Here is a 19,421-nt window from a genome sequence, read left to right as displayed (position 1 = left end):
CGCCCCTGCACACGGGTCCTCTCACTTACTCATTGTCCAACAACGAGTCATGACGAGTCATCTATGAGTGTTCACTGAAAATACAGTGGATTTTAGGAAAGCATAACAAGCCCTTTATGTCATGGTCCTGTCAGACATCTGTGCTAGATGTAGGTCTGAGTGCATCTGACAGGACCGTGGCAGTATCATGTTCTGTGTGGGGACATGTGGGATCACATTCTGTGTGTGGCTGCCACATGTTCCCGGTGTCTTGTTGCTGTCGTGATCTTGCCAGACCTTAGTGTAGATCAGGTCTATGTTCTGTGGGCAAGGTCAGGGCAGCAGTGTGTGTACGTGGGAACACGTGTGTTCACATCATATCTGTGTGACACGTGTTCCCAGTGTTTTGTGGCTGTCATGGTCTTGCCTGACCTTGGTTATTATCCAGAGGGCAGGACCAGGGCAGCATTGTTTTATGTGGGAATACGTGTGTATTCACATCATGTATGTGTAACACGTGTTCCCAGTGTCTTGTCACTTTTACCCTACTCCCTTATGTAATCATGTCTTAAGTGATTAATTATGTTCACCTGTTCCCCATTGATGTGGTGTCTTTATAATGCCCTTGTGTTCTCTGTGTGGTGTGCGTGCGTTGTCTGTGAAATCCAAGTGTTATGGTTCCTGTTTATCTGTTCCAGTTATTTGTGTTTCATCACATTGTTTTGTTCCTTTCCGTTTTACCCCCTCGTGGGTGTTTCAGTTTATTATTAAATAAATCATAGTTATATTTTTGTATCTCGTGTCTGCGTTTGGGTTCTCTTTTGTTTTCATTATTTGGTGTTTACACACCGTGACATTACGCACGCACCAGAACTGAACTCAGCGGACCCGAGGATGCAATGTGCATCGGACCCGGAATGGTGGTCCTCCATTTCGGACCAGACGCTCTCCGGGGGTAGCCCCTTCCCACCACAGAGGGAACTCCCCCTCAGAGACTATGCCTTGGCGGTGGAGAAGAGTAGGGGGAGTTACCCGGAGTTTCTGGCCAGCGCCTACCTGGTGGCTGGCATGAGAGATCCTCCACCAGTGCAGGAGAGAGGGAGTTTGTTGGGGCTGCCCTACTGGGAGTTGGTGGACTGTCTCGCGCTTCGGCAACGACCAGAGAGACCAGCGGAGCCTGCCGGAGCCCGCGCAGCTCCGTCCAGCCCGAGAGGTATTGGGACCGGGGCTGTCAGGATGGGAGGGTCGACTCTCGTTTCCTCGACGCTGGGGACTACTCCCGCGACCAGTCGCTACCCTGATCTCCCTGTATCCGGACGAAGGAGGAGGAGGACAAGGAGAGTCTCGCAGCCGGCACAGCCGGGGACACGTCACCCGCCGGTGCAGCCGGAGACACGTCACCCGCCGGTGCAGCCGGAGACACGTCACACGCCGGTGCAGCCGGAGACACGTCACCCGCCGGCGCAGCCGGAGACACGTCACCCGCCGGCGCAGCCGGAGACACGTCACCCGCCGGCGCAGCCGGAGACACGTCACCCGCCGGCGCAGCCGGAGACACGTCACCCGCCGGCGCAGCCGGAGACACGTCACCCGCCGGCGCAGCCGGAGACACGTCACCCGCCGGCGCAGCCGGAGACACGTCACCCGCCGGCGCAGCCGGAGACACGTCACCCGCCGGCGCAGCCGGAGACACGTCACCCGCCGGCGCAGCCGGAGACACGTCACCCGCCGGCGCAGCCGGGGACAAGTCACCAGTCGGCTTCTCAGCCGCAGGACTTTAAGACTCAGATTCCCCATGGACATTTTGTTTCCCCTGTTTTTTCCCCACCTCCCCTTCATCATGTATTGTTTTTGTTACACCATCCCAATCCGTTTGTCACATATGTGTGTTTACCTTTGTTGTTCGTAGTAATGTTGTCGTGGTTGTCTTCTGTTGTGCAGTCTTTCGTTCCTCGTGTTTAATGTTTTTGTTTGTTTTTGTTTGTGACGTCTTGTATCCGTCTTTTAAGTGGGGGGTACTGTCATGGTCCTGTCAGACATCTGTGCTAGATGTAGGTCTGAGTGCATCTGACAGGACCGTGGCAGTATCATGTTCTGTGTGGGGACATGTGGGATCACATTCTGTGTGTGGCTGCCACATGTTCCCGGTGTCTTGTTGCTGTCGTGATCTTGCCAGACCTTAGTGTAGATCAGGTCTATGTTCTGTGGGCAAGGTCAGGGCAGCAGTGTGTGTACGTGGGAACACGTGTGTTCACATCATATCTGTGTGACACGTGTTCCCAGTGTTTTGTGGCTGTCATGGTCTTGCCTGACCTTGGTTATTATCCAGAGGGCAGGACCAGGGCAGCATTGTTTTATGTGGGAATACGTGTGTATTCACATCATGTATGTGTAACACGTGTTCCCAGTGTCTTGTCACTTTTACCCTACTCCCTTATGTAATCATGTCTTAAGTGATTAATTATGTTCACCTGTTCCCCATTGATGTGGTGTCTTTATAATGCCCTTGTGTTCTCTGTGTGGTGTGCGTGCGTTGTCTGTGAAATCCAAGTGTTATGGTTCCTGTTTATCTGTTCCAGTTATTTGTGTTTCATCACATTGTTTTGTTCCTTTCCGTTTTACCCCCTCGTGGGTGTTTCAGTTTATTATTAAATAAATCATAGTTATATTTTTGTATCTCGTGTCTGCGTTTGGGTTCTCTTTTGTTTTCATTATTTGGTGTTTACACACCGTGACACTTTACTGATGGGAAAACATTTCTCTCTTAATTTGTACTGTTCCTTCAAGTCTAAAAAAATGCGCTCAAAAGACGAAAGCATAAAAAGTCCTAAAAAAAACAATGTTCATTGATCATTCTTGACATGCATTTACTTTTGATAATGTTAAGTGTTGAGGATGCTGACTCGCAACTCTACGTTGAGCCAAAAATGCAGCATCCACACAATCCTTTACTATTTCCCGATCTGTAAAGGGCTTGTTACTGCTTTCCTAAAATTCACTGTATTTTCAGTGAACTCGATGACGCATAGCTCGTTGTTGGGCAATGAGTTAGTCAGAGAGGACCCGTGTTGGTCGCTCATACTGGGCTTTTTGTTCGTTTATTTTTCGCACCCTTACCTCGGACTGCTGAGGGTAATGGTGTTTAATGTCCCCACTTTTGACAACCGCAACAGCGCGAGCAGATGATGCTCTCTGCTTTTTTCCCTGCACACCCTGTCTGTTACTGTTCGCGCTGGCGCCGCACTCGAAACCGAAACCTGTGTCGATGTATAGCGCTACTGGGCTGACCATATATGTGCCTGATATAAATAGGATTTTATAATAACGTTAAATAGCGTTTGCTATTTATGTATTTTATTGTGTTAAAAGTCTTTGCGGTCCAGATGGACGCATCTCGCGGTCCGCCTGTTGCGGACCCCTGCTCTACACAGGAACAGTTAGTGGTTGAATAAATACATTTTGTAAGTAATGCACAATTGAATATATTTTTGAATTTGGAAATATATTTGGTTTTAACCTTCAAATATCAACATATTTCAAAATGTATTTCAAGGGCAAGCACATTTCTAATGTTACATCTCATATGGCAAAAATGTATTATTTACAAAATATATTTTAATTATATGCTAAATACAAGTTAATTTTATAAAGTATATTTTTGAAGTTGAAACTATATTTAATTTGAACCTTTTCAAAACTGTTATTACAGGTTCGTAACAAAAACAAAGTTTTCCCTTTCAATGCAACGTGAATTTCCTTGGACTGAAATATGGGGGGCTAAATATATATATTTAATCATTTAAAATGTTTTTTTTTTTCAAATATATTTTAAAATATACAATAAATTGCAACAACAAAAATATTTAAGCAAATATATTTTTGGCCACTTTTGTATATTTTTTTATATATGTTTAAAAATATATTTAGTGCTGTATTGGCTGAAATGCTGCTTCAAACAAGAGTTGGGAAGTATAATATAACAAACATCTGACTTCTGACGTTGTACCGTGATTGATTTCATAAAAATTCTTAGGAACAATTTGATGCGAAAATCACAAGATTTGTCAATTGAGAAATAAATAAAAATTAATTTGGCAGTAGAGTACCACTGCCTACGAGGCCCTCCAGATGGCGCCCACCGGTCACTGTATGCCTTACGAAAATTAACCATGGTTTTACTACAGTTAAGACCAAAAAAACATGGTTAGTGTAGTAAAACCATGGTTTTGCTCATAGTAATCAATTGACCAAAAAAACATGGTTACTACACTTTTACCACAATATAAACCATGGTTAATTACCCCTACTCTGTAAATAAATAATATACATGTATTTTATTTACTAATAGGCGGTTTCATTTTTTTTTAAGTAAAAACGAATCCGTGGAAAGACGAGGAAGCGAAGAAAGATGAGCGAAACTATTATTTAGAAAATGCATATATACATAAAATGCAAAGAGAAATATACATTTTAAAACTATGACAACATTTTAAATTGGTTAGTACTTGTTAATATGATCGTAATTTACCTTAGCGTTTGAGACGCTGCTGATCGCTCCTCGAGATTTAGAGTGAAAAGGAAAAGTGTGTTCAACTTCGGCCAAAGAACTGACCAAAGCCTTTATGAAGATTTCTGATTGGCTCTAAAACAACGTGTAACACCATATTTGGAGAGATACGTTTCAGGGGTTCCCCGGGAGATGCTCGGAGGTGACGAGAGGATTTGAGAAAAGCAATTTCCAGCGAATTTAGTAAAACTTTTTCAACTTTAATAGTCATTTAAACACCTTTACTCAATTTTTGGACTACGAAACTTTGGGAGATTATTTTTTAATGTCTGTTCTTTGAAATTAGCTAAAAATATTTTTTTTGTTAATTTCATTGTTTTTCCACATTCTCGGCTCATATCTTAAAATAGAACGTTGCGACTTCCGACTCATTTCGCCAGAGCGGGTCACATTTGTCAATGGGAAACCCCGGGGCACGCGATTGGTGAGAGGGGGTTCAGCGAAAAATCGGCAGCCGGCAGCAGGAAGTAGCTGACACTGGCAGCTGACGTCAGCTGACAGCCGGAAGTCTTACCATATTAGGAAGGACCCGCTATTTCGTGGAAGCCAATCAGTATCGTTCACCGTAGTAGCAACCAATCACATTTAACTGGAAACCCAAAACCATTGTTATGTAATGTTAAACCAAGGTATGACTTTGACTAGGATATCATTTGAAAGCTTATGATCTCCTCTTTCCATTCATTTCAAAATCTCAATTTTGAAATTTGGGTCACTGTGACTTATTTTGCTGGATCAGGTCACATTTGATGGCATGGAGTATAACCCACTTCTACTTTTACAAAAATGAAGGCATAAGAGTATACCAACTTCTCAGGCACCACTACACCACTCTAGGCATCACATAAGTAACTCGACTGATAGAGCCATATGGTGGAAATACACAAAAGCTGAGAAAACAAGATCAGAAATTGTATTTAATAAAGAGAAAATTTGGTCATCTTTGTAAACGTTTTCTTGCATTTAGTAAAATTCCTATATTGTATTGATCAAGTAATTCACACAGTATGGGATATAACAAAGTCAATTCAATTTCAGATGTGACAATATTGTAGAATTTAATTAATTACAAATAAAAAGTATGTGGAATGTTTAAGTGAATATAAAACGTATTTTCCATTGTTTTTTCTATGTAAAAATGCTAATTTTATTTTTTTACATACTGTATGTGTATTTATAAAGTTGCTTTACTTGATTTTAAATAAACTGAAACTAAATAAACCAACATTGTCAACTATGAGAGCACTACACTCTAAAAAAACAAACGGTGCTATATAGCACCAAAACTGTTGATTTGAATCGTAACCATAGAAGAACCGTTTTTAGTGCCATATAGCACCGGTGAAGCACCTGTGTAGAACCATATAGGTGCCATATAGCACCACTATAGCACCACATTTGGTTCTACATAGCACTATATGGTTCTACACAGGTGCTTCACCGGTGCCATATGGCACTAAAAACGGTTCTTCTATGATTACGAGCAAATAACCACTTTTGGTGCTATGTAGCACCGTTGTTTCTACCATTGCTTTGGGTATGCTTTGCTGCTTTACAAGAGTAAGTATTAAACATCTGAATAAACAAACGTATTGTCTGATGTTGTGGCGTGACTGATTTAATATGAAATCATAAGAACAATTTAATGCGAAAATAACAAGATTTGTCAACTGAAAAAGAAATAGAAATTAATTTGACTGTAGACTACTACTGCCTACGAGGCCCACCAGATGGCGCCCTCCGGTTAGGAATTATTGAAATACAATACTTACACCAACCTTTTTATTATTGTACATTAACAATTACAATAAGGCAAAAACATAATATTAAGTCTAAACGAACAAAGCACAGTTTAAGGAATGTGTAAATAAAAGACAGATAAAATAAATAAAAACATAAAATAATAAATAAAATAAACGTCACGGTCTTCGTAACGTTAAAAGTCGTTTAACAAGTTAAATAACATACTCAAAGATTTACAGTAAATCCAAAATTCATTTTCAAAAGCAGAAAACATGTTGTGATCTATTTACATTTATGAATGTTGTGGCTAGAAGGAATACAGCTACGGCCAAAATCTCGCCGGATAAGCGTTATCCATACAAACCTAACCATAATCATAACAATTCACGGGATTTAGGCCGTAGCTGTATCATGTCTAACCAGAACCGCTGTCGTTCATACTAATCATATCCCCCCAATTTAACCCTAACCTAACATCTAACGAGATTTGGCGGTAGCTGTATACCCTCTAGCCAGAATCCACCCTGCAGTCCGCCATTTTGGGGTGAAAGCGACTCGGAAGTCCATAGCATAATCATCATTATGGTTTCTAAAATGACTTGTTTACGATTACACCAACGAAACTGTCAAAGCTTTTGTAGTGGACCGGACCGCCGAAGATTGCGTGTTTATATTCCACTTCGACTTTTCTTCCGTTGCCATTCTATGTATCTCGGTGCTGTTGTCCAGCTGGCAGTTTCACCCCAAAATAGCTGCCGGGCTACCGTAGCGGCACCTGACTATTTCCAGTAAATCATCAGACGTTCGCCTCATGGGTAGTCAAGTTTATTGCTATTTTAATATTAATCAAGTAGGTTAAATTCATGATTCTATTGCCAGAAACGATTCTTTGTCAGAAACGATCATACTCAGTGGATAGGTGGGCGTAGCTGTCGATCAATGGACTGTCAGGTCTGCTATTGGCTGGGCTCTGTACCCGCCCAAGTGTATTTTTTTTTTTTTTTTTTTGAAGACTCGTGGATTCCCTTTACTCTGCAGTTTGTTTCTCATGTAGAGAGAAGCATGAGCACTGAAGTATAGTCCTGCACAATTCAGAGTATAGTTTATAGTTTAAAATATTTGCGCTCTCTCTAAAATGGAGGTGATGGACGAAGGACCCAAATACGGCAAGTGTATTTGCGTGTTTTGTTGTGAAAGTTTGAGATTGAAATGAATATGATAACCTCATAATATTACTAAACAGAAATCGAAAGGGATTTAAATAACTGTTGGTATATTTATACTCATGCACTGTTGCCCAGCATATAGCGTCAGAAATCTCAGCTAAGTTACTGGATATGTTTGAATGTATATCGTGTGGTGAACCATTTTGTATTGCATTGTGTGTCGTTAGTGGTAAAGGATTGTGTGGTCAAACAACGCCAAAAATATCTGTTATTTAAAGCTGCAGTGCCATTATATCTATTCACACTTATATTTTGGGCTTTTCTTGTAAGTTAACTACCTCATTATTTATTCTTTCATTTTAACAAACAGTTATGTTTGCAAATATTCTGACTTAAATTTTGTCACACTACAACAGCTGATATGATCAATTACTTTACTTTCTATTATATTTGCCTGGTTTATGTGTGGCCACAATTAACCAAACACACATTACAAAGGTATGGGGTTAGTATTATGATTACAACAAAGACAACAATTTGTCAGATTATAATAACAAGCAGTGTAAATGGAAATATGTTTCCTTTTTAGTAGGTGGGTGTGTTTATTACAGTATACACCTACTGTATTTCCAAACCTTGTCATGTTACAACAAACCAACACAGCAATTATACAAAAACTTTACACGGATATATGAACCTACGCAGCTGTTGGGTGTTGGCCATGCCTAAAATCCCTCCTTGGCATTTAGACCGTAGACACAGAGGGGGAATTGTGGTTGTTGTAATTGCTTGCACATGCCTGCTTGTCTATCTGCAAATGTCCATTGGGTATGAACAATACTTTGAAGTGGAAATACTTCGTACAATAAGCAATATTTATACTGTTTTAGTGAAGGACTCAGACATATTTACATTTATTTTTTTGCAAGTCATTAGTTAACATTTGAGAAGTGTTACAATCATATTGGGCCTTAGCATAATAAGACCAAAACAATTGGTCTCAAGCATCCTCATCCTCTATAAAGCTTTTTTATTTTTTACATGCATTCTTTTCTCCCTTCTTCCTTCTTTTCTCATGGTAATCCAGCTGTCTTAAAGGTCACATTCTGTCTTTAAAGCCTAGTTAGTGTGTAATGTTGCTATAATAGCATAAATAATACCTGTTAAATGATAAAGCTCAAAGTTCACTGCCAGGCGATATATTTTCTTTAATCGAATTTGCCTTTTAAACCCTACAGCGAATGGCCAGTTTCCTTCTACTTCCTGCTTTAATGACGTCACTAGAACAGTTTTTTGACTAAACTCCCACAGGAATGCGTCAGTCACTAGCTAAGCTAACGGCAAGCTAAGCTGCTATCGAATCACAACACACTAAACAGAATACACAATCAGAAATCATTAAGTTTTTTTGAACGAGGGACTTCATAGGACAAGGAAGACATCAGCCTCTTTTTAGGACAGCGAAAACAAAGAAAATTATGTGAAAAATGCCGCGTTTTTTTTACATATATTGCACACTGTAAACACAATCAAAGCTTCAAAACACTAAAAGAATGGGACCTTTACACCCCAATCCCAGCATCAGTGCTAAGATTTGATTGGATTGTCCTGTCATAAACATTTGCCCCATGGCTTGTTATAGTTGTGCGTAGGTCCTACGGCGTAGCAGCGATGGCGTAGGTTCCGCGGCGGTTTTCATTTTATACTTTTGCGTCGTCAACGTGCAAACACAGGCGCAGACCACTAGGAGGCAGTATCCACGCGTGTAACCCATAGACTGTAAAAAAAGATGGACGACGCGACATCGCCTCCCACCATTGTAATGAATTGAAGCCAAAAATGTCCGACCACGGTCGCCGCCATGTTACGTAAAAACGTCAGTTTGGAGCCAAGGCATGCGCAGAAGGAATCGTCCGTGGAGCCAGAGGCGGAGCCGCGGTATCAAACTTCCGGCCAAACGCTCGCGCGGCCAATTCAACCACTCCAGTCATAACGACACGCCCCGTTTCTATTAGGGATGGGCACGGATATTTGAATATTCGAATATTCGATCGGCAATAATAATTCGAATTTAAAAAATGCTATTCGAATGTTTGTTTGTTTTTAATGTGCCACCAAAGGGTTACGAATTATTTAATGCTTTTTCACTTCATCTATCCTCTTTTACAGACTTAAATGTAAGATATACATGAACATTAATTCGTATATATTTCTGATTGTTTGGCAATGCAGATTGCAGACGAATTTAAGGTTTTTTTTCTTTTATCTACGGGTTTGTCCGCGCAGCGCCATATTTGGCCACTGGCTCAGTGAAGGCTCACGTGTTATTAAACGTGCTTCTCCGCCGCACGCATCAACACATCATGAGAGATTTGGAAGCTTTCTGTTATAAAGTCTACTTTATTTTGTTAATAACGAGACAGACACGGAGAACGAAATGAAACGGAGAACATTTATAATATGCGGTGCTCTTTCACAAATGAACCGGATAACTGCACATGGCTGTTTAAAAGCAAAGCTCCGTCTTTGTGAAATCTTGTTAAATTAAGCTAACGCTAACTTTGCACACTCACCAATAATCTATCGAGCCAGCTTACGTTATTTGTAAAATAATGTTAAATACAGATATTCAATCTTGTTCAATCCGTCTGTTGTTTTTATCCGATAATCATCATCACGTGCAACACGAGGAAGAGTTTTCTCCGCAGCACCGGCATTATGTATCTAGTCAGAAGAACGGGCTTTCACCGAAGCAGGTAGGGTAAAGATGGTTTCTTTATTCACAAATACATGTCAAACTAAACTGAGAAGATATTTATATGTTGACTGAGCAGTCGGTTATGTAGATGCGTTTTTTCGTTTGCTCCGGGCTCTTATTTGGAGTCTGTTTAAGGGTTTAAATGATGATAGCCTACTTTGTCAAGTCCTCAAACTTTAAACTTCGCAAGTCCTCAAACTTCGCTTAGATTTGGGGTTAATGTATAATATTTGGTATAATATAATGTATGTAGGATCCAACAGTAATGAATTCATACTAACGATCGACTTGAAACTTGGGGTTTGACTGACTCAGACTGCGCTCCGCATGGGGTTTTAATGCCTTTTTTTCTGTAGGATATTTTTTAAGAAGAATTTAAAATATATATATACAATTTATGTTTGTATTCAACTTAAAAATACATACATACATATACATACAGAATATAAGTTTAGCTTGTTGTGGATATTTTATTTATTATAAGCCTTCTGTGAAATTATGACAAAACGAAAAATACAAAAGACGCATGTCTTAATTAACATAATTTAAATAAACGAATATTCGAATATTCGTTCTTTATGAGCTTACATATTCGAATAGTAAATTACTGGAAAATGCCCATCCCTAGGTTACACGCGTGGATACTGCCTACCAGCGGTCTGCGTTTGTGTTTGCACGTCGACGCGGACGACGAAGCAAAAGTATGAAAACCAACGCGGAACCTACGACGTCACGACTACGCAGTAGGACCTATAACGAGCAGAACTATAACGAGCCCTTAACCCGCAGAGCTTAGTCAGCTTACGCACAACTATAAATCGGGCTTTAATTGTATTACTGGTTATAACAGCAATGCATAATGTTATGCAAATCTTTTTTTGGTCTGAAAACATTTAAATAGTTTTATTAACAATAAACTTTGTTGTTTTATCAGTAGTTTTGGGTTCCAGTATTAAAAATAGATTCATGGCAATAATCTATCTTTCGTAGTAACTTTATCCCCTACAAGTAGGCCTACACTGTATTGCATTGCGGTATTTTTTTATTTTTTTGCTGCAATGCCTATTGCGATAGGAGAAATATTGTAAAACTCTGCTTGAAAGGAATGAACTTCTGCTTTGCATTTCTTCTGTATTTCTTGTGATTTTTCTTTAAAAGTGCTCCCATATAGTCTAAAAGTCTAACACTGGCAAAGGCAAACAAAATAGTTTAATTTTGGGGGGAAATGCCCTTTATGTTTTGCAGTGAGACTTGCAGATCCATGCCAATGCTGAAAACGATATATTGTGCAGCCCTATCACAAGTATGGCTGCTTAGAAGTCAAGGGATGCAAGGTTATGGGAGGCCTGGCCACATGTCTTCCCAAATTAGAGCGTATGTAATTAAATGGTTGAGTATAGGATGGTGTTTTGCAAGATGTAAAGTATGTTTCTGAGCTGTACTTATGTGCTATTTTTGCTACTTTTGGCCTACAACAAGAGAAATTGAGTACAAGAGCAGCTGTTTTAAATCATGAAAGGATAACTTTCTTTTATACTCGGCACAACTTTTCAGGCATGGCAATGTTCAAACATAGCAGTCAAAGCTCCTTCTATTAGTTTTTTATTAACTGTATTAAGAGCATTACAATTAAGCTCAGCTTTTGGAAATACAAATGTTTGGGCATGCCTACTCATTGTGTATTTTGCTGGTTTTAAAATGGCAAAACAGATTCAGTGTAGGCTTATACAGTCTTGAAGTATTTCTTTATTACATGTACATTCATGCATTTGGCAGACGCTTTTATCCAAAGTGACTTACAGTGCATTACAATGTATACATTTTTTATGTGCATGTGTGTTCCCTGGGTACAAAACCAATGCTAACACAATGCTCTACAGGAGTTCCAATAATTAATTCCAGGTTGACTTTAACATTTTTAAGTAATTAATTTGAAGGAATTTAGTGAAAGCTTTTGGGAAATTCTGAGTAATCCAATTGTTTACTTATTAGTGAGACAACAGGAAACAGCCAAGGTTTGTTTCACATGATGTTTGGGTTGCTTATTCCAATTTCCCCAAAGAAAGTGTTTTGATTTTAAAACCCGACTCCTTTTAGTCAGCAAAATAACATTTACAGTAATATGTAATCTATTCTTCAGTCTCTGTAAGTCTTTTTTATGGCACTACCAGACTTAGTGATTTCCTGACTGTAGCTTTCCTTCCATTAGTCCTTATCAAATATGGAAGTGCTATTGATTTGATTTCCATTGCTCTTTAAACATGCATAACTCTTAACGGCCACACCATTTGGACATTTACTCTTATGTTTCATGTTACAATGGTACAGCACAGTGTAGCAGCGCAAAAGGTCATGGTTTCAAACCCAGGGAACACATACTTTAAAAAATGTCATTTTATCTAAGTCATTTTGTATAAAAGCGTTGGCCAAATGCACAAATGTAATGTTTCCTAAACACAATCTGACATATGAAGCTCTGATGCAAAAGTGAGTCTGACATGTTCTCTTGTAAATAATTTTTTAATGGGTATTTCTACCTATGGCCTGAGGCTGGGATTAAGTCAATTTTAAAAGTCGCATTCTTTCTGATCCCATTTTTTTAAAACCCAGTTAGTGTGATACTGAGCCGTTATCATGATCAACTAAACATTAGATTCTCAAAAATATGCCAAGTTTGTGGTATAGACTCTCTAAAAGACGTCCAAGAGTTTAGCTTGAGGCAGTTAGTGGAGTCAAAAAGTTTGGTTTTCCCGAATTGCTTGTAGGTGTTAAAGGAATAGTCCACTCATTTTCAATATTAAAATATGTTATTACCTTAACTAAGAATTGTTGATACATCCCTCTATCATCAATGTGCGTGCACGTAAGCGCTGGAGCGCGCTGCGACGCTTCGATAGCATTTAGCTTAGCCCCATTCATTCAATGGTACCATTTAGAGATAAAGTTAGAAGTGACCAAACACATCAACGTTTTTCCTATTTAAGACGAGTAGTTATACGAGCAAGTTTGGTGGTACAAAATAAAACGTAGCGCTTTTCTAAGCGGATTTAAAAGAGGAACTATATTTTATGGCGTAATAGCACTTTTGGGAGTACTTCGACTCGGCGCAGTAACACCCTCCCTCTCCCATTATGAGAGTGAGAAGGGGAAATGAGTAGACTATTCCTTTAAAAAGTGAAGAGATATGCTTCAAACAGATGTTTAACGGGAGAGTCTCATTGGTGTGGCTGTTGTTGAAGTGCACAACATTGTTCTATGGTGAGTAATGTTGTTTATTTAGATGCTATTCGATGCTATAACTGACTTGTTGCCAGCTGGCTTGTTATTGTGGGGAGTCCGAAACGTGACGCTAGACGAAACAAACTGTTATTGGTTGTTTGACATGTCGGTCAAACAGCCTCGTGGGTGGTGTTTTTCCAGAAACATTCAATAGATCAGTATTGAAGGTCTGGCTAAGCGAGACTAATTTAGAATGACGAATATAGACTGCACTGCACTGCACTGCATGTTTCTTGCTTATTTTGTTCAAAAGTATGGTCAATCTAAGTCTACACGTCATACTAACTAGGAATTTTGTTTCTAACCACAGCTGACCAACAGATATTTTTATCTAACATGATATCAGTGATCACTGACTTTAAGAGCACTTTATTTTGAGATCATGTACTTTAATGCAGTGTGGGTGAAAGTGCAATGTTAAAGTAAAGTTTTTTTAATTAAAGAAAAGTGGATTTTTGTAGGCAGCCTATATGCTGTCAATTATAGTTATTAGAAAAAATATCCGAACCTGTAAAAATCTGTATTGAGGGCCTGTTTACACGAGAACCCTCAAGGGTGAAAAAGTAAAAATATTTAATGGATGTGCCTTTCGTTTACATGGCGACGGCGTTTTGGGGGCTTAAAACGCAAAAAAGTGAAACCACCCTCCAAAGTGGAAATCTTAAAAACGATCTACCATTGCGTTCTCGTCTAAATAGTAAAAACGCTAAAGTCTGCTCACGGTGGCTCTCATCACATACGCATATGTGCCACTTCAGGAAAATAATAAAAACCAGACGGCTTTGGACGAGACCTGGGAGAACCAGGAAAAGAAGGTTGTACGCCGGCACACGAACTTGTTGTTGTGTGTCAGTGCTTCACATTGCCACCTAGCCGCCTGGAGTGCATATTACATCGAATATCATACACTTTTGCGTCACCATATGCACGCAGATTTCCCCTCGCTTGTATAAACGTGGAATAAAAAGTGATAACGCAACGCCACTTTTGCGTTTTCTTTTCAGATCGTTTCCATGTAAACGTAGCCTGACAAGTCACACTTACAGAAAAAAAACGGAAATCGAAATCGGCCAAGAAAATTGCAATCGGTGCATCTCTACACAACATGTTTTTTTTCCATCCTAAAATAGAAATGAACAAAACAGGCCTGGCTAAGCTTGTGTTCCTATAGCTCACGTGGGAACAAACATACAAATAAAATATATCTTGAGTGCACTGTAAGTGTTGCGCTTTTTGTGTATCACCCTTTATGAGCAGTAATAATGCTGCTGCTTTTACCTTAAAAGAGATGTTATAATTTTGTTCAGGATATTGGTAATGCAACTCCGATATGCACACTTTAATTCCCTTTCCAAAGTTTCTAATATAAGTGCACACTAACCGTACATTCACAACGTTAACGCTACTCATTTATTTTAAATGCATTGGCAAATTAAATTGCCAATTTGAGCCGTCGGCGTCATGTCACTGGTGTTGCTCGCGGCAGAAGTTGAAAGTTTCCCAACTTTTCAAGCGCCAATGCAGGCGTCAACAATCAGATTGCCTTATGCAAATAACCTCGTGCAGAGCCAGCCTATTATGTCTTTGTAAGACCTAAGAACAGAGGAGCATGTGTGATTGGCTGTCGGCCATGCTTCAGACACGTCCTCCGTCAAGCGTTACTGCTTATGCCCCATGTGTCGTCACGCCCATCTTTTAGCCCCTGTAAAGACACACAACCAACACCCCATATCATCACACATAGACAGCAGTACAAGAATACACAAAAGTTCAACTCAAAGTTTAGAGTGCTCGGAAAATAAAGCTGCGTCTTTGTTTGAAACGGGGCAGAACTGATTATATAGTGATTTGCATGCATTCATCTAACCTGCAAACCGAAGACCTGTTTGATACTGGTTTGACCAGTTTTCTACAGCAGCCAGTTTTATTCCTGGGACCAGGAAGTGATAGTTAGTGTGCTGTGCGATTCACTTTCACACAGAAGGAACATCAGATTATCAGATAAACGCAATATAACTTAAATCAGGATGCCTGAGGAGGAAGATGCTTACAAAAAGACCGGTAATGTTGACTTGATTGTGTGCACGCCTGTATGTTTGTTTGTTTTCATTCTTTTTGGTAGTGTGGGAAACTCCTTACCAAGCCTTTAACAAAACTGAAGCTGCTTATAAAGACTAGTTACATGTACATTTGATTTATTTATTACTTTTACATGGGTAATAGGATTGATTTAGTGATTAGTGCCATATTTTTGATTTGCATTCAGCCTTATTTAATGAAATGACACGGGTTTATGTTAGAAATTACGTGTGAGTGTGATTTTTACTATACCAACTTGGGTGCATTTAAAACTACTGCTTGTGCTTTGCTTTCATCTCATGAAACTGATCTTTAAACTGGCTTTTTGTATGCATGACAATACACTGTGGTGCCTGTGAACTAGAGCACTCAGTCTTTGAAAGACTCCCTTTAGTGGGTGTGGATGTTTACAACAAACTGAGATGGCACACAGCAGAAAATCCTGTGTCATTAAGTTCCCATGAAGCAGTTGAGGTTGCATATGTTTTAGAGATCAACTGCAACTTTCTATGAGGAAAGAAATTAATGTAAAAGTGAAGGCAAGCAAAATTTTATGGCAAGATGAATAATGTTGTTGCACGGTTGCACCTTGCTGTTTTTATATGAATGAGACGAGAGTATGTATTATTATGTTGATCACCTCTTGCAATATTTCTTAAATGCACAAAAGCAAATAAAATTTTAAAATACACATTAAAATGCATTAGCTTTGATTTTCATGATTGTTTTCACACCTGAGCAGAGCAAATTTTCAATATGTTGTAATTGTCTGGTACTGTAAGTTAACCACACAAATGTGGTTAAAAATAACTCTGGGGAGGCAACATCTCCCAATTTTCCAACAACAGTTTTCCAGTGGTTGAAAGTAAGAGATTTCCACATCTGGTTTCGGTTTAGATCTGTTAAGAAACTTTATGGAAGAATAGTTGCTCCATATTGTAGTAGGACGTGCACTTTAAGTTTGAGTTTCATTGCATTAGACAAGAAAATCAAATGACTTTAAATATATTTTCAAACTTCACTTCTCTGAGCATTGTGAGTCACTAGTGAATGTGTTAGTCATATCCCTCACTGATTCCAGTAACCAAAGTACTGTTATGAAACCACTCGTATCCATTCCCTTCAAACTTAAGGTGCCCATATTATGAAAAATACACTTTTTCTGGGTTTTGGGGTGTTCTTTTGTGTCTCTGGTGCTTCCACATGCTTACAAACTTGAAAAAATCCATCCATGCTGTTTTGAGTGAGATACAGGTTTCTGAGAGGCTGTTTACACTTGGCATTAACATGCATTTTCATCAATTGATTCGGATCACAAGTGGATGACGTTAAAGCCAGGTGTAAACGGTGTTCAAAACGTTTTGAGGTCGTCCACTTTCGACCACTTTCAACCACATGCAGAGGTAGTCGAAAACCCTTTCGATCGGATTGCTTTTGTAGTGTAAACGCACATGTGGTTGAATGTGTTTGAACAGATACACACGATCGCCTTCTCTCCGCCCATTTATCTAGTCTGAGATACTGAACACAATGTTTTACGTCTTTTCTGACTTCTGGCGCGAATACACGGTGAACAGCGCTATGTTTAGTAGGGGTGTAACGGTACGTGTATTCGAACCGGACCGTTTCGGTTCAGGGCTTTCGGCACGGTGCACACGTGCACCGAAAGGCCGAATGCATTTTGTGTGCCCCTGTGCGGAACATAATACGTGCGTTTCCGCACGAACATATTAAGTGGCGGAAGTCTCCGCGTTCAGCGCAAGTCTTCTGTCAAACATATAACATAATTCGGCCCGCAGAAAGATTTTTATTTACTTAGTTGTATATACGTTTGATTATTGATGTAAACGTTTACGTGTCGTATCTAAAAGCGCATGTTAAACGCGTGTCAACGCGCTGCTTTGTTCTTTCAAAAGTGCGTGAGAGGATGCGCGTCTTTCGTTGCTACGCATTCATGAGACGCGCTTTCTGTGACAGCGAGAATAAGGAATGCGTGATCAGATTTTTCAACTGCACATCACGTCAATCATATCATTGTGCCAATGCGATCAGCTGGTCGGGACAGAGAAGAGCTGTAACCCGGGCTTACTCAGCTGTCACTCAGCTGCGGAGGGGTTCGTTACAGCTTACATTGACGACACAAGCAAAGATTAGGAGAAACATGCAAAAGATCAAAGATGGCTAGGTATGCAACTCACTAATCTCAAAATGAGTGTATAATAAGTATATCATCATGTTGCTTGCTATGCAGTTACACATAGAGCAGTAATAATATTTTTATACAGAGATGGTACATAGCCAATTCAATACTGTGAGTTAAACAATCCAAAATAAATCAAAACAGAAAATTTTTGGTGGCAAAAATGTAGGCTAATAGTTCAAAAATGTATTCAGGAATTGAATTTGTTAGTTCAAGGTTTTAGTAGAAAAAGTTTAAGAGAAGGTTAAGAAAAGAGTTACCTTCTGTTATAAAATAATGTAAAAAAAAGAACTTTGCAGTAGTATTTTATTTATTATTTTTTCATTTTATATATATATTATATGTTATATTTTAATAAAAAGTGTTTAAAAAAAGTGTAAACAAATTGTAAAAAAAAGTTTATAGTAATAAACAACCTGCAGTTTAATGTTTGCATTTCTCCCTTACTGTACCGAAAATGAACCGAACCGTGGCTTCAAAACCGGGGTTCGCACCGAACCGTGATTTTTGCGTACCGTTACACCCCTAATGTTTAGCCTTTCATTGATAAAACAAAAGCGGCTGATCTCCATAGTTTCCTTTTGAAAGCGTGTGAAAGTTGCGTGATCCTTTTTTATCAATTGCGCAGAGAAAGCTCTAACATATACATGTACAAAACACTGTGCAGCATGTTTACTTGCTAAACAAGCAGTGGACTCTGACATAATATTAGTTTGCGTCCATATAAACTCATCATTACTCCCGCTCGCGTTTGAATGACAGCAGAGAGACTCGCCCACCGTCTCGACAGACCACCCCCTCATAGTATTCAGGACAGAAGCGGTCGAAAGTGAACAAAAGAGACGGATTTAAATACCAGGTGTAAACGTGATGTGTCTCTCTCGTCCACTTGTGATCCGATTGACGAAAACACTTCTTAATACCAAGTGTAAACAGTCCTCTGCCTTGAGTCTTGGATGTTTACATGCATACACATTTGTTCTTATTATTATTTATCCTTATGTTAGCATATAAAATGCAGTTTCCACACTGGGAAATAAAACGTCACACAAAGTTCGTTCTGTCTATAAATACTTTCCATGAAGTCATTGGAGGAACGAGCAAGTCAAATGACGTCACGATTTTTGATGGCGCGGTTTTGAAATTATGTATTATACTCCCGCCTACTTTTAAAACAAAGTTTTAACGCGTGTTTATGTGTTTAACAGAACCTAAACTGTAATCTCATGACTAGTGTTACGACGCAAATATCCTCAGATTGTATATTATATTATATTACAAGACGTTCATGCGAAATCTGATGTAAACAACAGACTATATATCTATATTTCATGGATTATACGCATTTGTGGACAAAAATGTTCATTGGATGTTAGGGGTGTCAACAATAATTGATGCGGCAAGGCATCGCAATGCGCGCATGCACAATTCAGCATCGATGCATCAAAGTGCCATAATCGATTATGTCACTGTTTATTTTCTGGCCTCGAGTGGACAATAAAGTTGTGAAGTTTCAATTACTTCCGGGGGCATAACAACAACAATCAAGATGGCTAAGGTGGAGAGAGATGACCATGATAGACGGGTAAATAAAAACCACCCTTTTCCTCGGAAAGTGGACATATGGGCACATTTCGGATTATATGAAGT

General features: G+C 39.4%; 1 protein-coding gene across 3 annotated transcripts in view; it reads left to right on the top strand.

The window, feature by feature from the left end:
• Window positions 1-7,295: 7,295 nt before the first annotated feature.
• LOC129421403 (choline transporter-like protein 2) overlaps window positions 7,296-19,421 on the top strand; it is a 34,572-nt gene continuing 22,446 nt past the window's right edge. The window contains exon 1 of one of the 3 annotated variants that reach the window (XM_073864995.1): window positions 7,296-7,455. In XM_073864995.1, the coding sequence (XP_073721096.1) occupies window positions 7,425-7,455 (31 nt within the window). In that variant the 5' untranslated portion in view covers window positions 7,296-7,424. Of the gene's footprint in view, window positions 7,456-15,301; window positions 15,554-19,421 lie in introns of those variants that run through there. The other 2 variants (XM_073864994.1, XM_073864996.1) reach the window with 2 other exon arrangements.

Source organism: Misgurnus anguillicaudatus, unplaced genomic scaffold (genome assembly GCF_027580225.2).
Source record: "Misgurnus anguillicaudatus unplaced genomic scaffold, ASM2758022v2 HiC_scaffold_29, whole genome shotgun sequence".
In the NCBI taxonomy this organism is placed as follows: Eukaryota; Metazoa; Chordata; class Actinopteri; order Cypriniformes; family Cobitidae; genus Misgurnus; species Misgurnus anguillicaudatus.
The sequence above is the reverse complement of the archived record's forward strand: the minus strand, read 5'-3'. Positions and strand labels throughout refer to the sequence as shown.